Below are 17,716 nucleotides of genomic sequence, written 5' to 3' on the forward strand. Positions count from 1 at the left end.
TGTAGTGGAGAGTAAAGCGCTTAACTATTTTGGAATAAACTTTGGTGTCCTTTGGATTGCTGACATTCTTCTGTTTCGTTATTCTAAAGTATTAAAAAAACAGTCCAACTCTGTCTCATGTGGGATAACAGAAAACAAATCCTTGATATCTATAATTACAAATATTAAGTTTTCATCATACATCTCCATCTGTTATTCTAGATAGAAAATCTCATGAGTCTTAAAATAAAGGAATGTTTCTTTACCATCTCCTTAACATGAAAATCAACATATTAAACTAGGGGGTAAGTTTTAGATGCCTTGGCTTCTACTATGGGATGAAGTGGGGGATTCTTCAAGCTTTTATGGATTTTGGGTATACAGAATATGGTGGGGATCCTTGGGTGTGAAATATAAAGAAAATTCTGCTCCCTCTCATCAATTTCCTGTTCATTAACAAGTTTTCCATCAACTTTGCCACTCTTCTATACGCTACGTTCATCTCATTAACTGAGACGTCCTCATGTGTGTCAGATAATGACAACATTTTGTCGACATAATCATCAACATTCACTACCACAAGGCCCCCTCCTTTATCCGGTTTCATAACCCTAATTAGTGTATTAGCCATAACTTCCATAACTAACATTCTCTCTTCGTCTCTCAAATTAGAGTCATTTCTAATAGGGGTAGAAAAAAGTTTTCTGATATCATGTTCACAAATGCTTTCAAACCACTGTACCACCAGTTGAAGTGGTGGATTAAAAATACTGGGTTTATAACATGAGTCCTTTGGATTAATCAAGCTTTTATCATTGATCTGAAATAAAATAAAAATTAAAGTTCAGTTTCCAAGTATATAATTTTAACTGTAGAAGCACTTCATCAATTTTACCACTTTTGGCTGGTACAAAGGTCATTCCTTTAGAAAACAAGTTCGCCCATGTTTTATTCACTTCAAAATCACTGAAGTTGTACATTCTAAAATCACCTCTATTCTTACTAATAATGTTACATCCATCATTTTCATCAGTATCAAGTTTTAAAGCAGACACATTTGCAACTAACCGGTTGTTTTTAATCATGATTGCTGTTAAGGAAATTAAAAACAGAAGCCTTAGTTACCAATTCCTTCCACTTTCTCTCCCTCTCCTCCTGTATTGTGCACCATTCCAGTTGTAATCGCTCAGTCCCCCTGGATACCCGACCCCCCCGCCTGGTTCTAAATCCATTCTGACCTCCTTAAAGGTGTTAAGTTTAAAGAGGCCACTTCACTATTGTAATTAACACCAGAGTCACAATCTTCATCACAATTCTCATGGTCACTGTCCCCACAACCTTTCAGGGCACTACCATTTTCATTACCACCATTATTGACTTTGTTAAATTGTCCAGGGCAGACTACCCCCACCTCAGTCTTTCCTGTCCCTAGTCAGTTTTTTTTATTTTTTATTCTTGAGATTGTCCATCTGTTTAATACCTGAAAAAATACCCCTGTATTCAGTTTCTTTAATAGCAAAAACCAGGTCACTTTTAATGTCTGTCCAATTTATTTATAAATTTTCCTGTCATTATCCCTGATCAAAACCTCCAAATGTTCGCACCCACGTCTGTTAAGTAAAGTGATTAACTCATGGTGTAAAGCTGAGTCCTATACCAGTCCTGTCAGGTACTTCCAGCTCCTTAATCCCTTGGGCACAATTCCATTACAAAGACATTCCTTAAGATATCTGTTTTCTAAATGCAATTTGCAAAACTTGAACGCTTGATCATGCAGTGCCTTAAATTGTTGGTTAAGGGAAACACTAGGTGCCACTCCACTCCCTTCTTCTGCCACTCGTTCCCATTGGACATCCAATCATTTAGAAAGAATGGGACAAGCCCTCCCTTTCTTACTGAAATGTCATTCTCATTGGTTGTTGCTTGTCCTTCAATACTTCTGTTGTCTAGGAAAAAAAAGAACCCGATTGGTGGGGTTTAGTGTATAAATACAATGTATTCATTTTATACTTTATTCTGAAGAAGTCCTTATTACCTTTGGATGAAAGCACTAAATCTGATTAATAAAGTGAGTCTTCACTGCAGGCATTTGTGTTCTCTGTTTTTTTATTTTTCTTAGTTTGGAATGCATCTGTGGTTTACAAGATTACCAAGCAGATCACAATTCCAACACAGAGTAATTAATCAAACCCATTTTACTGAACTGGTCTATTGCCAAACCTTCCACTGTAGACATACAACAGTAATTAGTCATTTTCAGGGAAACTACCAGATACTAAACTAAGGGCAATTATTATACTGACCTTAGGATCATAGGAAGCTACTAGGCTATTGGCCCCGAGGCCTTTATAACACTAGCCAAGAGTTTAGTTCATGTTCAGACAAATCAACACCTAATGTCCTTGTCCAGCAGGAACACAGGTGGAATTCCAGGGATGTATTTTCTATTTCCCATCCAGTTATCCAGGTTGCACTTAAAAAGGGGTAAAGAGGTACTCTGCTTGATGTGGAGAGGGAGTATATTCCACAGATGGGAGAGTCTCTAGGACACAAACCTGTCCCACCAACAAGTCTTATTGATGTCACAGACCAGGTTGAGGCCATGCATGTGGGTTACTCAAGTGGAGCTTGACTTGTGGATATGCAGCAGTCCCATCAAGGTGGGGAAGATCGCCTTGTATGCCAGACAGCAGTCACTTCTAAGGAGTCTGTATGAAACTGAGTAAAGGGATAGGACTTTTAGCCTACCTGTGTATGGTAGATTTTTGAGGCCCTGGATTCTCCTGATGAGTAACCTCTGTGGTCTCTCCAGCTGTTGCATGTGCTTTGCAAGGTACATGCCAAATGGGGAATTGTACTCAATAATGGGCCTTATAAGGGAAGAATACAGGGATGTTATGATCTCCTTGCCCCTGGATGATATACCCTTACTTATGAGGTGGGCCATGTAGAAAGCGTTCTGTACAATCGAAGCAACATGGTGGTCAAAGGGCAGGTTGCGATCATAGTATGTAACAACTTGAAGAACAGCAGCAAGAGGAAATCCATAACTGGCCACAGCACAAACATGTGTTTAATAAAAAAACTCAAAACTCTAGCACCTCGGCTTTCAGCCTTTCAGGAGTAGTCAGATTGCTATCAATCTGGGTGCCCAAATTCCTCACGACTGATTGCATGCTTAGGACATTGTTATTAATGTGATCATTTCTGGGGATGTCACTCTCCCCAAAAGGGAGGAGGATAATGCATTTTTTTGTATTCAGCTTGAGGCCATGTTTCTGGCACTAGTCATTTGTTTTGGTGAGACACTCTTGAGGGATGTCTACGTCACTAGGGGAATTGATAACAGTGCCCAGCCTGCAGTCATCTACAAACGTGGTCAGCCATAGCCCACTGGTTTTGGCCTGCACCTCAGAAAAGTATATCCCAAATAACAGGGGCCCCAAGACCAAACCCTGGGGTACGCCACTTGATACGGGTCTACAGCTTTTGGTGGCTTCCCCTATTTTGACTAGGTGGGTTCTATCAGTGAGCCAGTTAGCTACCCATCTGGTAACATATGGATTGATGCCTAGTTGAGAGAGTTTATCTATTATGCCCGAGTGGGGAATATTGTCAAAGGCTTTGGCCAGGTTAAGGTAGGCAGTGTCCCTCATCCATGACTTTGGTGACCGTCTCAAAAAAGTTGACCAAATTAACAGACATGACCTCCCCTTGACGAAGCCAAACTGTGTGGGATCAAGTGTTTGGAGGTTGCCAATGTCCTTGTTAATGAGGTCCATGATAATCCATTCCATGGCCTTGCAGATGAGGCTAGATAGGCTGATGGGTCTATAAATTCCTGGATTGGTGGATGCTCTACCTTTATGTAAAGAAATGACAATGGCTGTCCACTCAGCTAGGATAAAGTTTGTACTTCTTTGGGGTAAGGAATGATACTGATTAAATTATGTGGGGGGGGGGGGTTATGCATGAGGTAAGAATGAGAAGAAATGCAAATAAACTTTGCTCTGTTATAACAAGATGTAAATTTCAGATATTGGTGTTACATGTACTGTGACAAATTTGGTAGACAAATGTGGAATGAACATTATACGAATATATATATATATATATATATATATATATATATATATATATATATATATATATATATATGTTAATGTTATTGTTGAAAAGCTTTTTTTCATATACAAGAAAAGTGATAAAGTTCAAGAAAGAACCATCAAACCTGAAATCTGGGCTGATAACAGACAGGTTTCCACTACCTCCTCTGCAACACCTTGGTAATGAATGCTAACCCAGACTCTAAATTTGCCCCTTTCCCCAATCATAACTCTACCCCCTTAACATAATGAAAACCGTCCCATAACACGGACTATTCAGACAACTTTTAAACTAGTGTTATGGGGTGGGGTTAGTGTTAAAATCAAGAGAGGACATACATTTTCCTTCATCAATCTTTTAAGTTCGATAATGTTTAGTTTGATTTTATGAATTTTCAAACTTATTTATGCTTTTTTTTTTTGCTTTACATTAAATACCTTCAATCATTCATAATAGAACCACATGCACACACACACACACACACACACACACACACACACACACACACACACTCCATGTGTCTGTGTGGATCAGTTTATGTGTGTATACATGGTTTACTTTCAAGACATCTTAGCCCACTTCATCAACTTCAAAAAATAGTGAGACCAAAACGTTGTAACTCCAGAACCACGAAGTCCTGGTACATCGTCTTTCTTCTCTAGGAAAGTAACCACTTGGCCACCATGGTGAACTTTGCCCTTTCTCTGCTGTAATGTGATCTCAGAGTTGGTATATTTAAGTGTGGGGTGTAAAGCCCCCCACTTCGATGGTTGTAATTTTTATGTTGTGGTTTTTTTTCATTGGTGGCCAACTGGTTACTTTCCCGGACAGTAAAGATGATGTTCCGGGACTTCATGCTTCTGGAGGTACGACGTTTTGATCTTGCCATTTTCAGAGTCGATGAAGTGGGCTGCGATGTTCTAAAGGTAAACTGTATACATACTATGGCATAATGAATGGAGAAAAGATTGTAAAAAAACTAGGGAAAACTATACTATCTTTGTCATGAAGAATGCAGTTTTCTTGATACAAATGTTGTCATTGTTGTGCAAATGCTGCTCTGCAATAAAAATACTGCTGAATGTGGTGTAATGATGTCAATGCAAAGCTTGAGATAGTAGTTATGCACCATACAATGTGGTATCAGTGATGTATACTCAAGACATTAAGGAAGACCAGCACCATTAGTGATTGCTTTGGGACATCTGCAGAAATGCAGTTGAAAGGACACATTTAGAACTATGCAGCACAGATGGTTGGCTGTTGTTGAAGATGGAATATTATGACCAATACTGGGGATACTAAGAAGCTGCCAGCCATAAAGTTAACTAAAACATATTTTCCTCTAAGTGAAAAGGGAGTTATATGGCCAAACACATGGATTCTTGGCAGTTACCAGCCAGAAAGGCAACTGGAATGGGGGTTGAAGAAGCAGTAAAGGGTTGGGAAGGATATATAATGGTTAAGGTGTTTCTCTCACAGTCACAAGGTACAGAGTTTGATTCTCATCTTTGAAAAGGAAATTGGCTAGGTTTAAAAATGGTCCATATGGGCAGCTAGGCCAGAACTTACCTATGAGCCTATGAAACCATCCGTCTTTGCAAGGTAATAGTAATTCTTGGACGTTAGGTAGATAGTTTACTGTAAGATACTGTAAATCAACAGGAAGAGATCTGCAGATGTATTTGGAGGACTATATTAACTTTGCTTGAGAGCACTTGGAACCTTTGGTGGATGTGAAGCCAGAACTGTAAGATTTTGTTGCTATGATACTTTTCCTACAAAAGAAATACGCCTATTTTTATTTACCTTTATGATTCACTGGAAAGTTGTAATGAACTTGAAGTTTTTTCTTCTCTGTGTTTGTTACAAACTGTACTGATTGAAAATGTGGGCAGAACTTAGCCATTATACAAATTTGCAATACAGTTTCATTCTTGCTTTGCAGCCTGCAAGTGTACCCCTATTTGGTTTAAAATTTCCCCACCAGAGAGAGATATTTCTTTTTATGTGCATGAACAATCACACTTTTGACAAAATTAAGAAGCTTGTGAAAGTTATGCAACATATCAGCATGAAGACAAAACAGTGCAGGATGGTCTTTCAGGATAATAGTATTAAAAGTGATTGACAAGGAATTCTTTTCCAGAAACTAGTAAATGTTGAAACTGGCTGTGTTAAATAAAAGACTACTAGCTAATGAAGCTTTTAGAACTGAATAAACAAGAAATGAGCAGATACTTGCAAACACCTACAAATTGTCAGTAAGTGGAATAATACATTTTAAGTATGTGAATATGGACGTACTGCTAAAAATTATTTTAGTAATTCTATATCTAACAAAACAGTGATTTTTTTTTTAATAATCTGCTAGTGACTTTTAAAATGTGATTTCCAAGCACCATATTGATAATTAAATTCTACCAATGGAATGTGATGAAATAACTCTTAGGGTAGTACAGTCAGCATGAAGTCTCTGTACCAATATTAAGTCAGCTTGCTGTACAGTACTTGCGGACGGGAAGGAACTGACTACACTACGTGATTCTGGGAGCATGGGCACACTTATTAAGGAGCCCTAAGCATGCAAACATAAAAATGCACGACAAGAGAAAGGTGGAAGTGATGTGCATTTATAAAGATAAAAACTGTATCCTAGAATGCATGTAGAGATACAGGCACTGTTTGGTAAAGGATGGCATTTTGTGGCTTTAGTACCTAATATAACATGGCTATAACAGAGCAGGACTTTCCTCACTTATAAGCACCATGGAAGCTTTGGAAGAAGAGCAGAGTTACGCAATCTGAGGAATGAACTTAGCTCAAGTAAATATGGGGAGAGGGTAACGGCATCTGCTCCACAGTCCTGAATATACTCATAGCTAGAATGGGGAGGGGCTGCATCAACCTGACACACTGCTAAACATATGCACACTGAGAAATATGAAGGAATAGGTGCAGAAAATAATTCAAAACGAGATAAAATCTGGATATGGCTACAAAATACAAGGAAAAAGTGATATGTTATCAGAAATGTATTATTGTTTCTTACAAAAAAGGATCCATTTAAAAGAAGTCACTGCAGAAGCTAATAGAAAAGAATTTGTGTGCTACCAGAAAATCCCATTAAGTCAGTAAAGGAAGTCACCTCAGAAACTGAAAGGGAACAGTCCATGCTGCATGATATGGAACCTTACCAAAGATTTCAGCAATTAAAATAACGGTGCTTGCCTGTTTGGAGACAAACTGGAAAAGGCCAAAAATGATAAACTCACTAGCAGAAATGGAGAACTGAACAGAGTCCCAAATTTCACTCTGTAAAGTAAAACAGAGGAATGGTCTGAAACGAGACTTTCATTAGCAGATACTTACAGAAAGAGAACTCAAGGAATTGACAAAAACAAAAGCAGAAGAAAATCGTTGGCATAAGATACCTTTTTAAATGAATCCTGGGATGTTCAAGGCTACTAAGTCTTGTGACCAGTGCCTAGACTGCACCTCTGTTCTCATGGAGGACTCGGCCAGTCAAGCCCAGACAGAATTTATGAATACTTATCCAATTATGTACACCCAAAATGATTTCCTGACCACTGTTTCTACATGGTAATCAAAGGAGAGGGAATTAACAACCCATATCCCCAGGTCTCTAACTACATTGTCAGTTTGAAGAGATGCATCATCAATGCTATATATGCAGGGGTGATGCTTTCTCTCCCAAATGTAACAATGTTACATTTGTTTGCATTTAATTTAAGCCCATTTTCAATATACTAGGCATTTATAGCTGGACATTCCAGTTAGAGGGTCATAGTATCAAAGGGGACTTTACAAATGACTCCCAGTTTGCAGCATTCTGTAAACTTGGTTAGTCGTAGGTCTTATTTGCTGTTTATAGGTTAGAAAAGTAAATACAGAAGAAAAGGATGCAAGCACTGACATCTGCAGGTCACCAGTGGGTCTCTTTATGTTCTCGGGCACTGACATCTGCAGGTCATAAGTGGGTCTCTTTACGTTCTCTGGCACTGACATCTGCAGGTCACCAGTGGATCTCTTTATGTTCTCTGGCACTGACATCTGCAGGCCACCAGTGGCACTGGGTCTCTTTATGTTCTCTGGCACTGACATCTGCAGGCCACCAGTGGGTCTCTTTATGTTCTCTGGCACTGACATCTGCAGTGGGTCTCTTCATGTTCTCTGGCACTGACATCTGCATCACGTGGGTTCTGTCTTTTAGACAAAAGGCTATCTAACTTAGCACATAAGAGAAAGCTGGACCCATCTCATATCAGTATTTCAAGTTAAAGTAGTTTATTATACAGGGTAAATAAAGAGAATGAAGAAATACTATACTAGCTGCCACATAGCGAAATTCTGGGAGGACACTTTGGGACAGATAAAACTAACCCAAGAATTTTAGGTTTTATTGCTTGGTGTAATGAAAAGCACTGAGAACATCTATACAACATGCAGAGAATGTCAAAAATCTGCACCACACCCTGGATTCAGATATCTACTGGTGTCCTCATCTATTATCGAGGTCATGTTCCATAGATCTTGAAGTCCATTCAGAAAGTGTAATAATTGCTATTAATATACTCTGGTGATTACCGACAATACTATGAACTTTCCCGAAGTAGTACCACTGCAAAATGCTAATGCTAAGTGAAAAGCCAAAGAGCTAGTATTACTCTTCTGTAGGTTAAGGGAGTCCCAAAGAAATACTCACAGAGCAGGAAACCCTCACCCAGATCTAGGGTAATGCAGCAGATTTTAAGTGTACCAGCCTGAAACTATTGGGTCATTTGTATGATTACTAAATATATACGTCTATGCTGAAGAAGGCCATCAAACAAGAGGGTAAACAATGCTATCAGTTACTTCCCTACCTTCTGTTTGCTGTAAGAAAGGTAACAGGACTTATCTCATTGACTTACTATATGGGAGTCATCCTGGGGATTGCTGGACGTATTAAGAGAGACTTTGGAGGAAGAGATAACCCCATTTAAGTGTAATACTACACTTCACAGATTTGCAATGCAAGCTAAAAATTGTTTGCGACAATTAAGCAGCATTTACAAAGACCACAAGAAAAGAGACAGTGTGTGTAAACCAAGAATTACAGACTGAGGGAGCTTAAACCCAGACAAAGTATTGGTGTCAGTCCTAACTGCTCAGAATAAATATCTAGTAAGATGGCAAGAACCCTTAGAGATGATCTAGAAATCAATGAAATGAATGACAAAATAAGGCAGATGGAAAGAGAAGATCAGAGCAGGTTTACCACATACATGTGCTAAAAGAATGTACAAAAGCAAAGCTCTCTAGTCAGCCTGGAAGCTGGCAATTTTGCCAAATTAACTGTGTTGTAAATGAGTACAATTCATGGAGTTTTATAATGCCCCTAATGTGCAAACACGGAATCAGTGTATGTAAAGTAAGGGGAGAAAAGGGAACCATAAATGCTTTTTTATACTGATTTTACTGTTTGATAGTGTTATTTTGCTTGCCAGCCTGTCATTTTGATCAGTTATCAATTTCAGTCACTCTGAGTAGTCAAGATGGCATTTTGCATTGCATGTATATATACCCATAAATGTGTGTGAATATATCTGTGGTTGTGTGTGTGTGTGTGTGTGTGTGTGTGTGTGTGTGTGTATATATATATATATATATATATATATATATATATATATAGATCCCTATCATTTGATAGAAACCTCATTTGACTGAAACTCATTTGACTGAGACCATAAGACAAATTTCAAATGACTGAAAAGTCACTTGACTGAAACCCATAAGACTGAAACTCATAATACTTAATTTCAACATACTAAATTTTAAACTGGACCATATAAAACCAGACTAGCTGGGGTGCTATGCCCCCCACCCCCTAACTATATATGCTAATTCCAGGATCGCATTCCATTGGGGAAAAGGGCATAGTAGTAGCAGCATGTAGACTACTGTAAAGTAAGTAAAAGGTATATGCCCTTTTCCCCACTGTAGTGCAGTCCTGGAATTAGTATATATAGTTGGGAAGCACAACCCCCCCACATTGGGGGATGTATCCCCAACATTGGGGGTGTGGGCGTAGCCCCCCTAGTCTGGTTTTATATAGTCCAGTTTACAATTTAGTATGTTGAAATTCAGTTATTATGGGTTTCAGTCAAGTGACTTTTCAGTCTTTTGAAAATTCAGTCTTATGGTCTCAGTCAAATGAGGTTTCTATGATATGATAGGGATATATATATATATATATATATATATATATATATATATATATATATATATATATATATATATACACACACACACACACACACACATGCATACATACATATATTAAACACACAGTTATCAGTTTCAGTCACTGTGACTAGTCAACAAGCTGGCATTTTCCACTTATGTGTATATGTCGGTAGGGGCAGCAGAATCTCTCAGAAAATAGAATGTATGCATCTAATTTAAAATTATATTACCCTAGTTATCAAGTTAATCAAATGCACCTGACCTGTAACACATATACTAGGGAATGGAAAAGTGCTTGGGAACAGTTTCTAGAATACAGGAAACAACTGTTTCCATGGATGTCATCCAGATCTAACTTGCTTCATAAACCGTAACAACGCACTTGGAAGTACTGCAAGTAAATTACCTACAAGTCAAAAATTCCTTCTCCAAAGCACTGCCACCTTTTTCTTTGCTATGCATCCACAATCCAGAAGTAACTGGAATTAGAATTTAATCTTCATTGTTAAAACACAGAAGACTGAGCTATTCTATTCTTACACAGATTTAAACATAAGAAATACAGTCTTAAGTCTCCCACAAGGGCTTTGAACCTATGTCTGCTTAGAATGTTACTAAAACTAACTCAACCATTCTATGAAGATATTTTATATGCCAAGCATGCATATTTCTCTAGGGGATTACCATAGCGCATAACCCCAGTTTAATGAATGAACTAAGGTATAGTATAGCTGGGTGAATAGTATTCCTTAAATGCTGTTTTGAGACAGCAAGCACCTCCTGTGGCATTAAATGTAGACGTTTGATCATTTTGAATTCAGTTTGAGTCATATAATTTGATATCACAAGGTAACAAAATAGTAATGCTGTGAGGAGTATTTAGCAACAAAAAAAATGCCATGGCCTAAAATATAAGAGACATACTAAAAACTGGAAAATAAATGCATATGCATGCATTATAGTTATAACTATCATTTATAATTCTTCATAAAAGTAGCATTAAAAGCATAAATGCAATCAACACATTTATTTTCTATAGTACCTTTCATGCCCTTTTTATTAGAGTAAAGGCAACTAAATAATTTCTTGCAATTTTGTGAAACATTATGGTCATTTATAGAGATCTAACAAGACAAAACATCTCTACTGCTTCAGCCAACCTGGTTGGAATATACTCCACCAATTCTATAGATAATGTATTTCAGCAAGCGTTATTGCAAACTCTGGCACACAGACTAGGTCGCAATGCTTTCATTTTTTTCAAGGTCAGAAATCCAAATAAAACAGAGGCACGTGATTTTTCTCAGCTAAGATGGAATTTAGAATCTGCAGCAAAGATTGTTTGGAAACCCAGTAGGAGCAACAAGCAGTGAAATAATGCACATCGACTAATATAATTATATATACACCACTTAAGACCAAGCTTAGGGTACAGCATATTCCTAAGGGCATTTTGCCTTGAAAAAAAGGAACTAGGCTTTGTTTATCTTAGCGGTTCATTTCCTGTACGTTAGACTTAATAACAAAAAGATAATTACATGGTTAGGATAAAGAGTATTACTTGGCAAGGATTTTAGAAATTTACTTGCATATTCAGCTTAGTACATCATTACTCTAAATTTAGTTGCAGCCCTGGCGGACAGGATTAGGAGCCTTTCTGCTCCCTCTTGTCTTTCTCTCTTATTATGATAGACAGTGCATCGGCTGCAGAAGTGTAAAATACATTGTATTTTAATAAATTAGAATGTGAAAGCAATTTACCTGGGCAGGGTAATCAAAGAGCCATTGTTCTCGTGGCTTTTCTTCATAAGCGATCACAGCTTCTGTCATCTCATGTCTTACTGTTGCTCTCATAGCATCCAGAAGTCGGTTCAGCCATGTCTCAACCTACATGAGAAACAAGGACTGTTAATTTGAATGATTTGCTATAACTTAAGCAAATAAAATAAAATACTAAATGTTTTGGTTGTGATTACCTTTTTAGTGTAGAAAACAAATATAAATCAAATCAAGTAGAGAAATAAAAATATATCATATATATATATATATACATTTTAATTCAAGTGTTTTATACTTTGTTCTATACTTCTTTAATATTATGTTACAGCTAAAAACGAACAGATCCCACAAATGCCAACTGCAGCTAAATCAATTTCCACAAACAAAGTCTAATGCTTATTATCTCAACAGCATTTTTTTTTTAGTTTTTTATGCCATTTTCATCCTCTTATCCTTCCAAATGATAATTAACTCATGAGGATCTGCAGTTGTATCTTTTGGCTTTTCCCGGTTAGGGGTCGCCACAGCGGAACTCCAGTCTGCTAATGATTGGCAGTAGATTTTTATGTGCTGAGTTGCCAGCCCTAATGCACAACCTTCAACGAAGGTATGCCCATTCACGCACATCTCCAGACAGAAGACGCTTTAGCTGAGAATATCTAAAATATCTATGGGGCTAACTGAGCAATGGACAGCTGAGGATCTGAAGCCACCTAGCCTTACATTCCCATGACAATTTTTAGCCCTTATATTTTGCATATGAATAATGCAGAGATGAGCTGAACAAGGAAATGTTAGGCCATTTACATATTTCTGATATCCATGAGGAACAGGAGAGCTAAACCCAGGTGAATTTGTGGTTACCCATCCCTTTGTCCGAATTACATTTGACTAGAGTAACACTGCAAACTGATATTCTTTGTGATAACAAACCTATCCCTTCAACATGTTCTATTTATTTTGCAAATCAGATTAAGATCCCTTGACCAGATGTGTGTGATAACACTGGATTTACTAATGTGCAATAGGTCTGACAGCAAATGGTCTGTTGAAGCTGTTTAAGTGAGGCGTAGGTCAACTTGCAATTGCCTGTATGATACCAGGAAGAGGAACAAGGTTCTAAGATGGTCTGCATAATGTTTATGATTTAGACCCTTGTTTTATTTTTTTTTTATATGATAAAGCATTGTGGTTGGTACAGTTGTGATAAGTGTTTAGAGGAGTACACACCAAAAGGGACATTATTCTCACTGATAGGCCTAATGAATGCCAAGTACAATGGAACGTTTACATCCCTGAATTTGAATGCAATACCTTTAGATATAAGCTATGTAATGAAAAAGGATGTCATTACACCAGTGGATACATGGTGATCAAAGGACAGTTCTTTGATGACGTGTTCCCAGATCAATAACTACAGGATCAGTTTTCAAGGGGGTGTGTTGTCAACGTGATAGTTTCAAGGGAGTCGTGTTTGCAAAAGGATGGAATTTCATACTTCTTGGCATTTAGTTTCAGTCCATGATTTTAACACCAGCTATTTATTCAAGATGGAGGATTCTTGATGTCCTCCAGAAAGTTTATTAGGCCACCATATTTACAATCATTTTCAAACCCTTAACATTAGCTTTGACCTCAGAGAAGTAAATGCCAAAGAGGACTAGCCTAAGGACTAAACCATGGATATACCACTAATGACAGGTATTTACATAAGGTAAAGCAGGTCAGCCAAACTTCCTGGGTTCAATTTATGCGCCAATTAGCTACCCAATGAGTTAAAAAGGGATTGGCATTTAGCTGTTATAGGTTAGAGATTCTGTCAAATTCCTTTGCAAGATCTAGATATGCAGTGCACATTGTCTTACCTTTGTTCATTGCTTCAGTAACTTTTTTGAAAATGTCAACCAGGTTAAGTATGCAGGACCTACACTTGATGAACTTGAACTGTCGAGTCAAAAGTCTATAGCGTTACCTATATCCCTATTTTTTAGTCCCATAATGATCCTTTCCATAGCCTTGCAGGTGAAGCTGGACAGGATTATGGGTCTATACCTACTTGAATCTGTTTTAACCCCACCTTTACGCAAGGGAAAGACTGTTGCTGTCCTCCAGTCATTCAGCACAAAGTCCATTTTTTAAGGCTAATGCTGAACAGCCTCTGCAGGAGGTCTGACAATTTATACTTCAGGCTAGCCAGCAGGTAGCCTGGTATGTTATCCGACACCATAGACATAGTGTCTTGGCCTCAGACAGTGCCTTGAGAACTGTTCATGGGAGATTGTGGGTGGGTAGCTATGGGTATGGGATTTTAGCAGCATCAGTGGCACAACAGATAGCCTTCTGTATCAATGGTGAGTGTGTTGTGTGTCTAGCAGATTAATTAGTAATAATGCAGTGCAGTATAAGGGAGGTGCTACACTCCTGAGTGTGTTTTCCTTTGAGATGTTAAACCGAAGCACCATTAGTTTGAGTTGGTGGCAGCTCAATGGATGTAAAAAAGCCCATGGCACCTATCAAAAAGAGTAGAGGTCCTTTATTACAATTCACAAATACAGTGTTATCTATCTATCTGTATCTCTATACATCTCTCTCTCTCTATATATATATATATATATATATATATATATATACACACACACACACACACACACATATATATATATATATATATATATATATGTCCTGTATACAAGTTTCACAACCTATTTACAATATTTACAGTATGCATAATTACTTATACATAGTTTTCAAACTTTTTCGTACTTCTAACCCCCCACTCCTTTTTCCACATCCCAAATCTTACTTTTTTTCAAAATTTCTGACAATATCCATTTCCCGTTGTATTTTATCTCATTAATTCTTTCATTCCATATGATCCATATTACACAAAACAACTTTTATCCAACCTATGTCATTTTGTTTTACATTTTCATAATGTCCATACTTGATCATGTCCATATTTATGTGTTCAATATTTTTCAATTCCTTTAAGTATCGCTTATTGCACATTTCTTTCCACAACTGATTTTACATTTTATAAAAACATGTTTGGCTGTTTCTAACTCTCCACAATATATGCAAATTTTCTCTTTTATTGTTTTGTATGGCATGTTTGCTTTACCTGGGAGCTCACTTACTGACAATCTTCATAAAGAATCTGTACATTCCACATACTTTTTACATTTTTTCATTCTTACTTATACTGCTTTATCACCTATATGCTCCCAAGGATAAACATAATAGAATTTTTCCATTATAGTCTCACACCATGTTTTTCTCTCCCTTTCTATATTTCCTAAATCAATCTTCCATAACAGTATTTTTTCTTGATATAACTTTAGCTCCATACAACAAATCCTTTTGCTTCTTTTTAAACATTTAATCTTTTCCCTAATTTATTTGTTTTTCCTCTATAATCCTTGCTAACAATTGTCCTTTATCTTGCATTCCTATTAATACTTTATACAAGTTTAATGAGGATATATACACAATTGGGTGCATTAAACTCAACCCTCCTCCCTTGTTATCAACATAGAGAATACCTCTTAACAGGATTCAGTCTACATCCTCATATAAAATTAAAAATTATGTTCATTAAGTCTTTTTCACCTATTAATGGAATCATGCATACATTCACCAAATGTGCTATTTTGCCTAATATTACATAATTAAATATGCTTTCTTTGTTCAATTCCAAACTTTATTCTTAAAATTTCTATTTCTTTTTCATTAAACTTGATACCTTTTATTTCTGCAGAAAAAACAGGCCTTTACGTCTTTCCTTATTAATACTTAATCCTAGCATCTTTAATTCTTTATTGAGTATTTCTATGACAATATTCATTTATTCTTTATTTTTAACCACAAATACTAAATCATCTGCAAATGTAAGCATCACCGGAATCTGTATTCCCTCTGGTGTATGGCATTTTGCCTTCTCTAATGTCAAGTTTATCTTGGTAATCACTGCATTCATAACTAATACAAATAAAATGCTACTTGTCAGACATCCTTGCTTAATATCACTCTCCATTTCTATTACTTTGCTTAACCATCCATCAGACACTAACCTTACTTTGTTTTTACTGCACACTAATTTCAAAACGTGTATTTTTTTGCTTATATTATTTCAAAATCTCCCATTGTGATTTGTGTTTAATTTAATCACATCCCCTGCTAGTACTTTTAGTTCCATTTTCCTATTTATTATGTCATCTACCAACTATCTTATTAACATAGGTTCTTGACTTCCTTTCTCTTTTGTTTCAAAGACCGTTTCAAATAACTGTTTATTTGCTTTACCTACTATTCTTTTCTCTATTTTCATCAAAACCTTATAATCACCATTATTTAATACGAATGGTCTCCAGTTTTTTATATCTGTTCTTTCTACCTTTTACATATAAATTTCATTACACCTATGCATATTTTTTCATCATTTACACCTTTTTCAAACCCTTCATTCAGCACTTTTAAAACATTATTTTGCCATTCTTGCATATCTTTATGCATTAAACACTCAAAGTCCATCTAAACCTGTAGCTGCTTCTACATTTACTGTTTTTAGCACATTGTTCTGCCATTGTAATATTTTCTTCAATTCTCTTATCTTTTTCAGTTAGTTTGTGCAACTCCCATTTATTTTTTTCTTATAGTGTCATACGTAGAAAAGGTATTCAATATATGTTTTTAACTATTTTTATAACCTCTCTTTGTATCCACTATATGACCTTTTTCATTTTTCAGTTCTCATATTACTGTTATTTTTTTCTTTGACCATCTTATTTAAATAAGGTGCTACTTCTATTCTCCCTTGTATAAAATATCTTTGCTTGAATAACTTTTTTAATTTTTTTCTTGATTCATTTCATACATTGTCTCTTTTTCTACAAACTCTTCTCTATTATCTGTTATATTTTTAAAGACGTGTTTACTAATTTCCTTTCATTTATCACCATCTTGTAATCTTTTTATCCTTTTCCATTCTAGTACTTCTTTTCTATATTTTTCTTTTAAAATAATCCACCAACTTGTCCAATCTTTGTAAAATTCTCTCATATTTATATGATCTTGCCATAAATGTTGCATTATATCCTTTATATACTCATTCAGTTCTGATGCATTAATCCTTTTTATTCTTCTATTTTTCTGTAACCTATTTTCTCTTGAATCTCTATCCATATAGCTATATGATCTGAAAATTCTGTAATTTAACACCCACAATGTAATATGCTTAAGCTCTCAAACTATAAAATAATCAATTTCAGTTCTTAAATTACTTTTTATATGTCCATTTTCCCATAAATGCATCTTACTGTTTTTAATCATGTCTAAGATAACTAACATCTGCCCCTTGCTTCCATCTGTGTCTTAAATCACAATTAAAGTCTCCCATTGCTATTACTTGCATAGTCACACTCACATAATCCAGCATTTTCCTAAGCATTATTTCTCTCTGCTTTTGTAAGGTGTATGCACAGAGTGTAATCACTTCATAAATGTTATTCTTAAATGTTATATATAATATTACTGTTCTTCCAATCATAACTATTGTGCAGTCCAAAATTTCTATTCATTCCTTAAATAAGATAACTATGCCTGG

At 36.3% G+C, this 17,716-nt stretch overlaps 1 protein-coding gene across 1 annotated transcript in view; it reads right to left on the bottom strand.

Annotated features, from left to right (window-relative positions):
- The window catches only part of DNAH9 (dynein axonemal heavy chain 9), a 3,419,770-nt gene that overhangs the window by 2,026,741 nt on the left and 1,375,313 nt on the right, over nt 1-17,716 (bottom strand). Inside the window, exon 24 of the mRNA XM_044069722.1 lies at nt 12,097-12,222. Coding sequence (XP_043925657.1) covers nt 12,097-12,222 — 126 coding nt within the window. The remainder of the gene's footprint in view (nt 1-12,096; nt 12,223-17,716) is intronic.

This window comes from Protopterus annectens, chromosome 4.part0 (assembly GCF_019279795.1).
Source record: "Protopterus annectens isolate FY-2018-M chromosome 4.part0, PAN1.0, whole genome shotgun sequence".
Lineage (NCBI taxonomy): Eukaryota > Metazoa > Chordata > Ceratodontiformes > Protopteridae > Protopterus > Protopterus annectens.